Raw genomic sequence first — 14,002 nt, forward strand, 5'->3', positions numbered from 1 at the left:
TGCCTTCGGTGCCAGCCGTATGACAAATATATGAAACTGTCTGGCAAAATAGTACCCTTACTACTAACTTGAAAGATCCAATTTTCAGACAAATGTAGAAGTTCGTTTGTTCCGTGCATCTTCTTACAAATTTCTGCAAACTGACCATCTTTTACATCTACATTTAATGGTGCATTATGTTCCAACGCAGTGCTGTTTATCAGTGTTTCATCGCATCGATCTGAAAAACGTTTTTTTTTTTTTTTCATTATAAAAAGTATTAATCATGAGTCATTGGTGAAAAAAAAAAAAAATGAGAAATATAATAAAACTTAATTAACCAATTAAATAATTGCAATAAACGTATACATGTCAAAAAATTTCTCGATAACCTTACGAATTGTCAGTAGCCAACGACTTTTTCTATGATGAAAAAATACACTCGAAACATACATTATTTATAAAACATTTTTTTGATAGGGTTAATAAATGGAAAAAATAATAAAATGAAAGAGAAATTATAATTTTGTAAACAAAGCTAATTGAATAACCTTACATAATACGTTATTACTTAAAACGAAAATTTAATTACACTTAAAGTACCCCATTTAAATAAATATTTTTTACGTAGCATTTGTTTATAGATAATATAAGCAATTATTTTTAAGCATTAATACATACTAGACAGATTTTGTGAAAATGTACTATCACTTGCTCTATGTTTTTCCGAAACCGTCGGGAATATGCAAGGTACACCTCCTTTTTTTAATGACGGTCTTTGTTTTAGCATACGATGTTCACTGCCATTGGGCAAAATATGCAGAAAATCTTTTTGAACATCTTCTTGATTTAAGTGCAACTCGTATATTAAATGGAATTTCTTTAATTTATGGCCTTTCGGTGCCAGTTCTTTCCATTTATTAAAAACATCATCCTAAAAAACTTCAACAATAACGCAGATGACATCACACAAAATCACTTACTTATTTTCCTAAATTGCTGTTATATATTACGGAAATTGCTCGCAAGAAAGCTAAAGAATCACTTTTTTGACGTTTTGTCGAGTACCCAAAAATAAAACATGACATTATAAGTAACTTCAGTTATATCGTTTCACACATAAAACAACATCAAAATAAAATAATCTACCGATGACCTGATCTTGACTCATTTCGTTTAGCGTGATCGTGACTCAATTTACTCAGTGTAAAGGAAAAACCAAATGAAAGGTTATTAAGTCATATTCATTAGACAAGTTTCTTCATTATTAACAATTAACTAATGAAGTTAAAAAATTCAAATGATTAAATTACGCATGGGTCTCGTTCTCGTATGTGTCAGCTGCTAAATAAATACATTTGAAAACGCATCGGTTATAAATAATATTAAAATCTACTCGTGGTAGTACTACACAGTAATTCATACAAAAAGGAAATAAAACTGTAACGAGGAAATAGAGAAATACAAAAATGAAGGATTGCAGGACAAAAATGCGAAAAATGTTGAAAATAAAAAGTAAAGATGAAATTTGATTTTTTTTTGTACACTGAGAGTACACATATAGGGGCACCTTGTGTGTGTGTATGCACTAGAGCGTTGGGGGGTGAAATTAGAATGGGACTGCGCGAGAATGGGATTTGTAAGGGACGCGCACCGGGACGGCGGCGCTTGACGGGGTCCGAGAGTAGGGTTTCGCTGGAGAGGAGTTCGAAAAAGAGAGCTCGTGAGGGCAGTTAGATCGGCTCGCCTCCGAGGGGACGACGTTGGCAACAGTACCAGGGGGACCTGTGGAATCCAGTCGAGCGTCTAGTTATCGCTGGGAATCTTTTAGCTACTTTATCATTATTACAGATTGCTGCACAGTAAAAGGAGTAAGTGTTCCCTTTGATTTCCGATATCGTTTTCTCATCAACTCTAGTTGATGAGTTCAGACCAAACAAGGCGGAAATCCCTGGTTGCTTAATTGATCAACCAAGTGGTGGCCTTAGGTCAGCGATCGGATACGAAGGAGATTTTTTTTTGTGCATGTTGAGTCTCCCGGTGAGCGTGATTTAGTTTGGAGGAGTTTTCTCCGGTGTTTCCTTTGCCTTGGAAGCCATAGTTTTCCTTTAACGGAGTGTTTATTGTGTTTGGGGAAGAATCCGATTGGTTTTTTTTTCTTTTAAGCTTGATGACAAGCGTTGATCTCACTTCGTGGGATCATTTAGTTAGTCGGTAGAAATCCCCTGTTGTTCAGTCAACCGAGAGGTGACCTTCTGACCACTTTTTGTGTCATCCTTAAGGGTTTTTATTTATTTTTTATTATAAGTTTTCGATTGAATCGGCGACGCTCTTGTGTAACGATCCGCACAGTAGTATTGATTGTATGTGTGCTCGAATTATGTGCCTTTGGTCAATTCTGTCTCTTGGTTAATTTTGAATTTTTGATTTTTGCATATTACATTCATAAAGAATTTGAGGTATTCAACCGTGGTACGTTTTGATCTTACTCGCGATGCTTTTCTTCTAATATATAGCGATCTTATACATATGCGTCTTACTATTATTGTTCGAACTTTGAAACTCTCCCGTTGAAGAGTCGTATTTTGAGTTATCATAACATAGTTTTCACGCCTAGACTTGAGGTAAACAAATCTGATGTACAAAGGTGAAATATTTGTGACGGGGAGATATAAGGAGAATTCTACAAAAACGAGTCTTCTGCGATAATGTAGTTTTTTTTATGATAGAATCTCGTCGATATTTTGTTATTTAATTTCTCTTAATTTTGTAAAAAATCACGTTCTGTAATTAAGTCAGATTTCGCAGAAACAAAAATAATCATACATAAAATTCCTTTGTTTTTGTTTGTTTTCAATGATAAAAAATGATTTATTGTGTAAGATAATCGATTTCAGTTCTTTAGTTTCTTATGATTTTATTTGATTGATATTAAAGGCCCTTTTTTCTGTCAATTGAGAAATTTGAATAAATACCAAGAATTAAATAAGATTAATTTTTGAGTTCGTTTCTTTTTGGTTGCGTGTCTCCTCAGCTCTTCTGTCTGCCGTTATACCACGATCCACTTTCCTTCACGAATTACCCTTCACAAAGTGGACCGTTTCAACACGTTTATGGATTCACAACACATTCATAAATTAATTGTTATAAATTAATATATTATTTAAATATATATTTATTTCTATAATTTTTATTATTCATACGACATATTATGATTAAAATATTGTATGTAGGTTCGTTTATTACAAATTAATTATTAAAAAAAAAGGAAAAAGAAAAAATTACATGCGTATCGATTGAATAGCACTGCGCGATGTAGTTGTTTTAGATCACTTGGCTACCACGTCCGTCATACATTGTAAAATGTGAAAGTTGTATTTAACTTATATACAGGGTCAGGTAGCTTGAGTTCAAGTAAAGAGGGTAAGGTAGATTGGGTCGAAAGGTAAGGTAGTTTGCGATTTACCGTGGGATTCGAGCTCCCATTTATTACGCTTGATGGCTGTGATACTAGTTACGTGAGATCCCTTATATATATATATATATATATATATATATATATATATATATATATATATATATATATATGTATATGTATATGTATATATATATATATATATATATATATATATATATATATATATATAAACGTATATATGATCTCTGTCGAAAAACTGTCCCCATTTTTAACGCATGGAGTTTTCTCTCCTTCTATATTACTTCGTGATTTATATCAAGAAACTCCCGTTAGATCGTTGTTTTTATTTTGCACTTACAACGTACTATTTCCTTTTTTTAATTTTGCGTAATTTTTGAGCTTATGTAATAATAAATCATTATTTAGAATTAATTAGTAGAAAGTAAAAACATGTTATTAAAGAGCATTGTTTAATGAGTACACATTTTTTAAATAAATAAAAATATAATATGGATAAAATATACAGATAAAATATTTTTCATATTATTTTTAAAAAACTATTAAAATTCATTAGTATAGGTTGGAGAAATATTTTTATAATCAAAACTTTCTTATGGTACAAAAGTTTTAAGGATATGTATTCGGCTTTACAAAGATTTCAATTTGTTTTTCGTGAGGGCTTGTAATTTATACTAATTGAATTTCTCTTTTCTTATAATAAAACTGTACGTACCAGTTAAAAATACATTTAAAAAAATACATTTCATATCATGCGTCTAATATTAGACTTGATCTGTTAAAATATTAGAGGAACTGTAAGTATATAAATATATATGTTTGTGACAATGTATGTAAACAAAATAGCAACATAACGTTGTAGTTCCATAAGAAATGTTGAAATTTTTTGAATTCATTGTCCTAGTTTATAATTAATTTTGCAGATGACAACTCTACTAATGTACTCTAACCGAAATCTCAAATTTGTCCAGAACACAAAATTTATAGCCCGAGTTGTTTGGTTTACTGCTTACTGATAAAGCAAACAGAGTAGGAATTAAAAGTGTCCAATGCTTAAGTTGTGATGCAGCTGCAAGTATTCCTGTAGTAACTATATTTTACCTTTCAAACGCATGTTTTTAAATTGAGTTTTTACTTTTGTTTTGTTGTATAGGTGGGTGCGAGTACGCATTCAGATTTTTATCATGAACCTATCGTTGGAGTCAAGAAAAATCTACTACGAAAACTGTAAGTTATTGGAAGAAATTTAGTTCTATCAGGCATTGGTACTTAACAGTGTTTCTACTATTCTGTAAGATAAAAAATTCTGTATCTGATGAATGTGATTTCATGTTTTCAGATTGTAATATTTTTTTTTTACAAGTTTCATTGAAGAGCTGCAAAAAAATAGGTGGATGTTCATCTTTCTAGATATACAGTTGAATTAAAAAAAAAAAAAAAAAAAAAAAACTGTACAAATTATTTGTCCATTCGTCAAATGCTTTTGTCATTGCCTGTTGAAGAGAGAATCAATGTTACAAGTTTTTTAGAATTAGCATAGAATAAATAAATTAATTATGTATACTAAGAAATAGCAATAAAGACTCAGCAGCTAAGTGATAGTTCATCGTAGTATAAATTTAGATATAAAAGAATAACAGCATCTGTAATTCATGAAACTGCACATTGTGAGACTTCAGAGTTTATTCAAAAGAATAGTAGGTGTTAAAAAAAAAATTAAATTATCTTAAATAATACCATGAAAAAATTTAAAAGATAAGTGTTCTTGGATTTGAGAAAATTTTTGTAGAGCAGCCTGGACTTGGATTGACTTCTTCTATATTTTGTGCATTGCCAGATGGCGTTGGTAAAGATATTATTATTAAAATCAAATGTTCAAACAAGAAAAAAAAAAAAAAAAAAAAAAAAACATCTAATAGAAATGTAGCTAATTTTACATCGCTGACGGTAATTTAAAAAAAAACAAGATTGTGTATTAGTATTGAATAAGTTATAATGCTTTATGTATGTCACATATGACTCATTTTATTAAAAAAGCAAGTAAGTTATGTAAAAGTAATATTTATCTCGTACTGACACATGGCATGTAAACAAATATAATTTAAGAGCAATAAAGAGAATTCATTAAACAATTCTGTAAGATTTAAGTGTACTCAATGCTTACTATACAATACATTTTTTAAATTATATATAATTATGAACCCTGCTATAAAAGGTCGATTCAAGTCGATTCAAAAAATTTCAATCGGTTCCAATGGTGAACCTTAATACCAAAAAGTCCTATTGGAACAGATTAATTATATGAACACCGATCAAGTCAATTGACTTCACTATCACTTTTGCCTATTGGAACCGATTGATCTGCCCAGATCCAAAATCCCGTTTTAAGTCAATTGACTTAAGTATCACTTTTGCCCACTGAAACCGATTGACTTGCCCAGATCTAAAATGCCGATTCAAGTCGATTGACTTCAGTATCACTTTTGCCTATTGAAATCAATTGACTTGCCCAGATCCAGCATGTTGATTCAAGTCGATTGATTTTAATGACACTTTTGACTATTAAAGTCGATTAAAAATGAAAATATCGTAAAGTCTTATTAAAGTTGATTCATTTCAATCGACAAAATAGTGCGAGCCGATTGGACCTGAATTCTTCTTTTATAGCAGGGTACATGAATATTTCTTATTTACAATGTATAAAAATGATTCATATTCTTATTATAGTTACCATCAGTCCACAAGCAACTGTAAATAAACTATGCTGTGTAGTACTGGCATTAAAGACAATTATAAATTGCATGTGTAGATGGAATGTGATATTCCCTTATATGTCTTGTTACTCTTTCTACGTGAATAAGCAAACTTGCTTTTATTTTTCAACAACTTTTTCATAACTTGATTTTTTAGTTTCATACAAGCTTATTTATTAAATACGTTAATTTGTCATTTACTTGATTATAATTAGTAATACACAATAAGCAATATAGTGAAACCACATAAGTTTTATCTGATTATCACTTTTAATATTATAATACACTATGCACGCTTTATGTACTACAACTTATCATGCACATATAGTAGAAAATTTTGAAAAAAGGGGAGAAAATAAAGGAAAGGAATTGAGCTCGTTTCGTTCTCGACTATTATAGGTGAACTCATTAGTACGGGGTGTTAGTGATCTTAGCTGTAAACAAACAAGACTTATACTTACTCGTCATACCTAATGTTACAGACAAATAAAAAGTAAGCACATAAAAAGCAAGTATGTCAGTCGTGTTAGTCTACGGCTAAGATCACTAGCGCACCGCACTAATAATTTCAGCTAGTGGTCGAGAATGAATCAAGTTCAATTCAAACGGCATACAAAATTATTAAGGAAGCTGTCTACATATGGTGGGAGGTTCTATTGGCTTTTTTTAGGTAAGTATTGCGTGCATTTGTTATATACATGGGGACGGTCCCATGTGTTGTACTTGCGAGGAGGCCCCAGCTTTTCGAGCCATCTTTTCTTCAATTCTCCAATTACAAAAATTTTCTTAGCATCTTTGAGATTTTCTCGTAGTACATTCCCAACTTCTATACAGTTTATTTATTTATTTTTTATATATTATAGTGCTCTACATCTGGCTCCTTTTTTAATAAGGGCACTAGTATGGGCACTTAGCACTTTGGAGAAGGAAGGGAAGAGGGGATGGGAGGCCTCCCATTACTGGGAGGGGGAAATTAGGCAATTTTGATGCGAGGAGGTCGCCTAAGCCCTCCTCGAGGAGCATTGCGGGGTGAAAAAGCACATGTGAAAAATCACAGAGGTACTTGTCCGACAAGTCGCACTGGCCGGGAATCGAACCACGGTCTCCCGCGTGCCAATCTAAGCCTAGCCGACTGAACCACCGCGTGCTCTTCTATATAGTTAATATTACAAAATTTCTAATGTAATCCATGATAGTAAAGATCAAGCAATAAATTTTCAAATTTATACTTTTGACTTAACTTACGCCAAGGAAATGGTGGTTTCAAAAGAAACACATGTGGTTCAACGTTCTCACTAAATGAAAGAATTGCTTATTTTTGTAACACATAATCATTGCCAGGCTTTTTAAAGCCTTGCATGTCCATTACATACTCCATGACAGCATAGACTGAGTTAAATGACTATTGTTTTATTTTTTATGAGCAATTTTAGACAAGTTTCCTCACATCCCTACTCACGGGGTTATACTCAACTATGCAATCATGTAGAATCAGACAATAAGCAGCTGTTCCTTGCGAAAAAATATCTCTTGTCTCGAATTCCAAACGCACATCAACTGGTGCACTTTTCAAAGCTTTATTTTGTTTTGAACAGTCAATAACAATGAGTGGCATGTATGTAATAAAATCGTGTTTATTAATCATAGGTTTTCTTTCTTTACCATAACAGACATTATGAAAATTTGTATACATATTGTTAAGTAAAGAAAATTGATTATGATTAATGTTGAGATTGAGATTTCCATAGGGGTAGTACTGAGAGTTATTAATCATCAGGTACTTTTATGTAATTATAAGTATGTATGAATTCTATCTGTTTACCTCCAGAGTGTAATAAAAGAATACATTGACAAATTTTTAATTTAAAACAACTCTTTTTGAATGATAAGAAAGTTTATTTTGAGTAGAAATTTTTTTTTTAAGTACTTACAAATATTTCTCAGAAAAAAGTAGGGCAAAGGCCGTGTTATATAGTCAATTTTTTAAAAAGATTCTACATAAGCAGTGAAAGAGCAGTAAAGGACCAGATAAATAATGTGGGTCAGCGGTGCTGGGCAGAGGGAGTGCTCTCAATATATTTATTAATTTAAAATAACACAGCAACTAGACAGATTTTCTCCTAACTTGTGGTGGGCTTTTTGAATTATTGGGGGTTAGTGAGGGAATATTATCGGAACGAAAGCACAGAACAATATACTGTGCATAGGCGTATAGTAAGCACCCTCAGTCTCTCAAGTTTTTAAAGAGTACTTTGTAATAATATTAACCATTATTGAAAAAAAACACGTACAAGAAATGATAATAATTTAAATTGAGAGGAACCGCAGAAATGGGGGTATTCAACAGGTGGTAGAGTGGTGATGTATTTAGTGGTTTACTAAATCATATCACATAAAATTAAAAAAAAGAAATTTTTATATTATTTAGTAGGTTGCAGTAAGTAGATCAGCGATGATAATAATGACAAAAGTCTGCAGCACTACTTCAATGTTATATAATATTAAAACCTATGTACAAAATGTAACATCATTTTACAAATTCATAACTGAATACAGTGACGTTATTTCTAACATAGGTGTATTGACGCCATCAAGTTGTCGACATACAATCAGCTAGCAACCAATCTAGAGATTGACAAGGCGATGGTCTTCTTACACAATCGCGAGGTAGGAATGGCTATCAATTCCTTAAACGTCTTCGAGAACCAAGATACAAAAATTAATAGCTCTGCATCAACTGTACTATCTTTCATTTATTTTCTTGTAAGTGAATGTGCAAATATTCATAATAACTAATACATTAAGTAGAAGATTTATATCAACATATTTTTATTTCATACGAATGTACAATAACTGTTATGGTTGAATAATTTAGCAGGGTGAGCTAAAGCTGGCAGAAAAGTACGCCGAGTTGGCAAAGAGCAGGGACAATTATAGTGCTGCTGCCTACGTCAATTTATCAGCATGCTCCATTGCAAGGAACGAGCTGGAAAGTGCCAAGGAGTATTTGCTATGTGCCCTGGAGAATGATCCAAACCACGTTCAGGCACTATACAATCTTGGTTGGTAAACACTTAATTTTATCTACATCCTTATTAAATATTTACTGTTTGATAACTAAATCATCCTCAACAATGATCCATACAACAGAACTGTGCAGTGAGCTTGTATTGGAATGTACAAAGAAATGTAACTTACAAAGTTGACTTCACTTTGTCTAAAGATACTAAAGTCTAAGACGTTTTTTACTTTTACTAATAGATAGTTAAATTTACCGTAACATTAATTTCGTGACTTTTAAGGACTCCGTCAATAAAACTAATTTTACTTTAAAGTATAAGGATAGACAACTTTAATATGTTGGATATCTACCAAAAAAAAAAAAAAAAAAAAAAAATAACAAAAATGATAATCTAATACAGTGTTACATGATACAGTAGTTATTTTAGTAGCAGAAACCATAATAATATTTAATGCCTTTTTATATATGTATAGTATTTCTAATGTAACTTATTCAAAAGTATTAAATGAAAGAAAAGATTGCAAAACCCATGAGATCAATGAAAAATAGTTAAATTCTTAAATTCATATTACAACTCTTGCAGTACCTAAGCAAGATTAATATCTTATCCCAAAGAAAAACATGTCAGTATTTGGCAAAGTTATTAAACTTGTATATCTATATACCTTCATGTTTGTGATATTGCGTTATTTAAATAATTTTAAGGGGTATGTTTAAAGAAAAGAATAAAAAATACATTCTACTTCTCTGTAATAATTTTGCAAACATAATGAAATCTTACTAACATAAATAATATAAAAACTTACTTTTAATATAAAAAATATATAAATAAAAAAAAAATAATATATAATATATAAAGCAAAAGCGCTAAAACCGTTGTAATCACTAACCGCGAATACTACTGAACCGATGTTGTTGAAATTTCGCACACTGATTTATAATACTTCCTAGATAGTTTTAGTATAGTTTTTATCTTAAAAAATTTAATAACAATAGCAATAAATGTGCTCAAAGTTTTGCAAAAATACGCCAGCTTTTCACTTTAGTTCAGTGAAATCCGCTTGGTGGCGTCGACATAAAATCGAAGCTACCTGCAACAAAATTAAATAAGTGAAGTTATAATAGGCTGGAGCGTCTTCATAGTGTTGTAGTCGAGCTTCGGCAATTCAACAAGCTGTATAGAGAATGCTGATGATAGTCTTGCAGCTGGGTATCCCGGTTACAGACGACACTCTTCTCTAAGGGGGAAGGGACCTAGGTGTCCATTCACCCTAAATCTCGACGAGTGTGATCAATTAAAAAAAAATTAATTCCAACCGATGCCGTCTCTGCCACAATACCAGGAGACATATCTAGCCAGAGCACAATCTGCTCAAACTCATCAGAGTTGTGTGGTAGTTCCACCATCCCACCTGTGCAGTTAGAGAATTTGTGGCTACAAATTTAAGCAAGGGAAAACAGCTCTGAGGGGCATAGCCACAACGGCTACCTTCTTGATCGTCGCGTCCCCAACGCACTTACCCACATGTTCCCGTCTAACGATGAGCGGTTGGTTATCCGGGGAACGACCCGAGACGAGATATTCTTTGGTCAGCGGCGTACCTCCCTCCATCACAGTCTCCATACATCAAGACTCCCAGGGTAAGAATCAAGCAACCGTAGCCAGCTCTTTATCATCAAGAATAAGAATAGCCTGGAAGTTTCACCACTGGCGCTTTTTAGGGCCATTATAAGTAGTTACGTTCCCTACTTAACCATCAATTTCATCGGTTCTTTTTAGGATCCACCTAAGTGTAAACTACCTTGCCAATAACTACATTTTTATTACCATTTCCAGAAGCGATTCGTTGACTAAAAGAGTACATTAACTAAAAACAGGCACTATTAAACCAAGTCAGCCATTCACTAGCAGACGTCACTGCGGAGTTGTTCTTCGCAAGGCTGGAAAACCCAGTGACCGACGACCCTATACTACCCTCTCGACTCTAAGCATTCAACCGGGAATCACTGATCCTCTCCAAGGTCTGCGTTGGGCAAACCTATAACAGCTATGAAGGAAAAAAAACTTGAGCCAATGGGACAGCCTCCACTGGACAAGTATCACTAACCAATCTCCCCATCTAAGATCACCAAAACAACTGAATCTGCAAATAAAAAAGGTGCTTTAGACACCAACGTCGTTGACGTTATACCGGGAGACGTTGGGAAAGAGCACTACAACTAGCCCCAAAGCTTCGGACTTTGTTATTTTTCTCCTAATCAGTCTGAGTCTTCAACAGCAAGCCAGAGAAAATCACCCTGAGGTATCTAGGCAGTCACAATTGCTGTTAACTGCAGTCAAGAAAGATTAACTTAAGAAGCTTACCGGTCTTTTTTAGGACCATCGGACGTCGAACTACATTGCCAACAAATATATTAGAACTTTACAAAGTTGACAGAAAACGGCCTTTAGGGGTCACACAAATTTTAAGCATGCCAAAAGTCGCAAGAGGGTAAATTGGAAGAAAAACTTCAAGTGTATCTAACAAATACAATTTTACTTAGGTGTCAAGAAACTGACGCAGAAAATTTATCGAGATTAAAACAGCAGCGTCAAAATCGACAACTAAAGAGTCTATTACGTGAGAGATCAGCTTTTCATTGTACCCTCACAGCAATCTCAGAAATCTTTAAAGATCCTACTTCAGATTTTTTAATGAGTAGAAAATGTATTTGTGTTTTTGTGGCAATAAAAATGTAGGGTTTAAGGTCCAGGACTTTGTTGCTCTGGAGCCGTACCATATAATTTTTTTTAGCTTTGCGGGCCTATGTTATAACATAGGCTGATGTACAGAAAAATAGTTATATGGTACGGACCCAGGTAATAAAGTTGTGAGATATGAGAAAAAAAATTTTTTTTTAATATAAATTTTTTGGGGGTTTAAAATCTTAACAGCTTAAAAAAATAGCTGTTTTCGTGAATTATACGGGAGAAACTGTAAATCAACGGCTTTTTATGGACACCGATTATTTTATGGCATAAAAAACGCACGGTACTTTTCAGCATAATTATTTTTTTGAATTTTTACACATTATTTGACCAAATAATTTATATGGATTCCGAAAAAATATGTTTTTAATAAGAAGAGTTTTGTTCTGAGATGTATTAGGAATATGTGTAAAATTTCTAACTTAAAATGTTTCACGTTACATGTCAACACACTATGGTGTTTTATTTACTAAGTCTCGGGCGAAGCCGAGACGGGGGGCTGCTAGTTTCTCCTAAAACTGTTCACCTCAATTTCATAGAGAAATATCCGTAACACAGAACTTTGAGATTATGTTTTCTTATAATAAAACATTTTACTATTTGTATGCTGCATTGTTTATTTACCCCCAAAAAAACCGTAAAAATCATTTTTTTCGGTATATTTTTCTTCCTTTTAAAGATATTGCGTATTTTCGTAATTTTGGGGGTTATATGATATAACAGTATAAAATTATTTTGCATGATTTTGATTCTGTACTAATCACTATACAGTTTTAAAAAAAAATTTTTTAACAGATCTTAATGCTTTTTAATGCATCTTGTTGTTTTTTTTTTAATTTCAGAAAATCTGTACAAATTTTCATTTCTGATTCATCTTCCTTCCATTTTAAGATATAACTTGTTTTTAATTATTTAAAGGTTACGACAAGTTCTAAAAAAATTTCGAATCAATGTTGGCTGTTGGCAATGATTTACCATGCATCCAACTTTTTTTGTGGTAATTTAATTTATTAAAATATTAACTAGCCGATGTGTGAATTATATACACACATACATGCACGCTTCTATACAATAACACAAGTTACACATGTATTCAGATGCGTATGCTCAATTGCTTACGCGCATACACTACGCAAACGGTATACAAAATACTATACACTGGTTATATCTTCCTATATTATATAGTGATTTTAGGGGGCTATTCTGTTCCCCCTCCACTCCTCCTTGGCCCCCATCAGTACCGCCTCAGCCATCCTCTAAAAAGGTAAAGTTCTAACAGTTTTTACGTTATTTTTGTTGGGCTAAGCTTTCAGTTAGCCCCCCTCCACCCCTCCTCAACTCCATCAATCACCCCACTCAATTTCAATGAGCCCTCAACCCCTCCTCCACCCCCTCTCAGCCCTTCTCGAAATAAGGTAAAATTCTATCAGTTTTAACTATATTATTATTGGGTTGAATTTTTGTTTAATTACTTTTTGCACGCCCACTCTCAGCTTTCCTAACACTTTTTAAGAAAACCTCACAGCCTCCTCACAATTTCTTAACAGCTACTTATCACTACTTCTTAGCTCTACGTGATTATTTCTTATTCGTGGAATGTTTATGTAATAATTATTCTAGCTGTATAATTTTTTATCACATTCCTATATGGTCAGTTTTTACATTATTTTTTTTGAGTTGAATTTTGGTTTAGTCTGTTCCACCCTCTCCTCATAACCTTATAACCCAATAACCAGATAATCCAACACAATTTTAAAGAACTTCCTCTAGTTACCCTTTAGCCGTATCTCTAAATGAGGTAAAATTTTCTCAGTTTTATATCATTTCTAGTTACATGACTATTTGCACCTTCTGTCCCAGCTTTCTTTATAGTTTTAAGAAAGCTCCTGGTTTCTAGCACATTAGCACATTTCCACACCACCGTTGAGGTAGTGCTATGGTGCTCTGGTTTTTTCCTAATTTTTTTTAAAGCTTATTAATTGATTATTGAATATGTACAAGGGTATGACATTATATATTTATACTTCATTAATTACGACGAATAAACTTATAAAATGTTGAAA

The 14,002-nt window shown here is 32.7% G+C and overlaps 1 protein-coding gene across 1 annotated transcript in view; it reads left to right on the forward strand.

The window, feature by feature from the left end:
• nompB (intraflagellar transport protein 88-like protein nompB) overlaps positions 1-14,002 on the forward strand; it is a 730,499-nt gene that overhangs the window by 536,826 nt on the left and 179,671 nt on the right. Inside the window, exons 8-9 of the mRNA XM_089596148.1 lie at positions 8,745-8,931; positions 9,044-9,230. Coding sequence (XP_089452274.1) covers positions 8,745-8,931; positions 9,044-9,230 — 374 coding nt within the window. The remainder of the gene's footprint in view (positions 1-8,744; positions 8,932-9,043; positions 9,231-14,002) is intronic.

The sequence above is a fragment of the Copidosoma floridanum genome, unplaced genomic scaffold (assembly GCF_036245765.1).
Source record: "Copidosoma floridanum isolate Cflo_tuat_1 unplaced genomic scaffold, Cflo_Japanese_pri ptg000030l, whole genome shotgun sequence".
NCBI lineage: Eukaryota > Metazoa > Arthropoda > Insecta > Hymenoptera > Encyrtidae > Copidosoma > Copidosoma floridanum.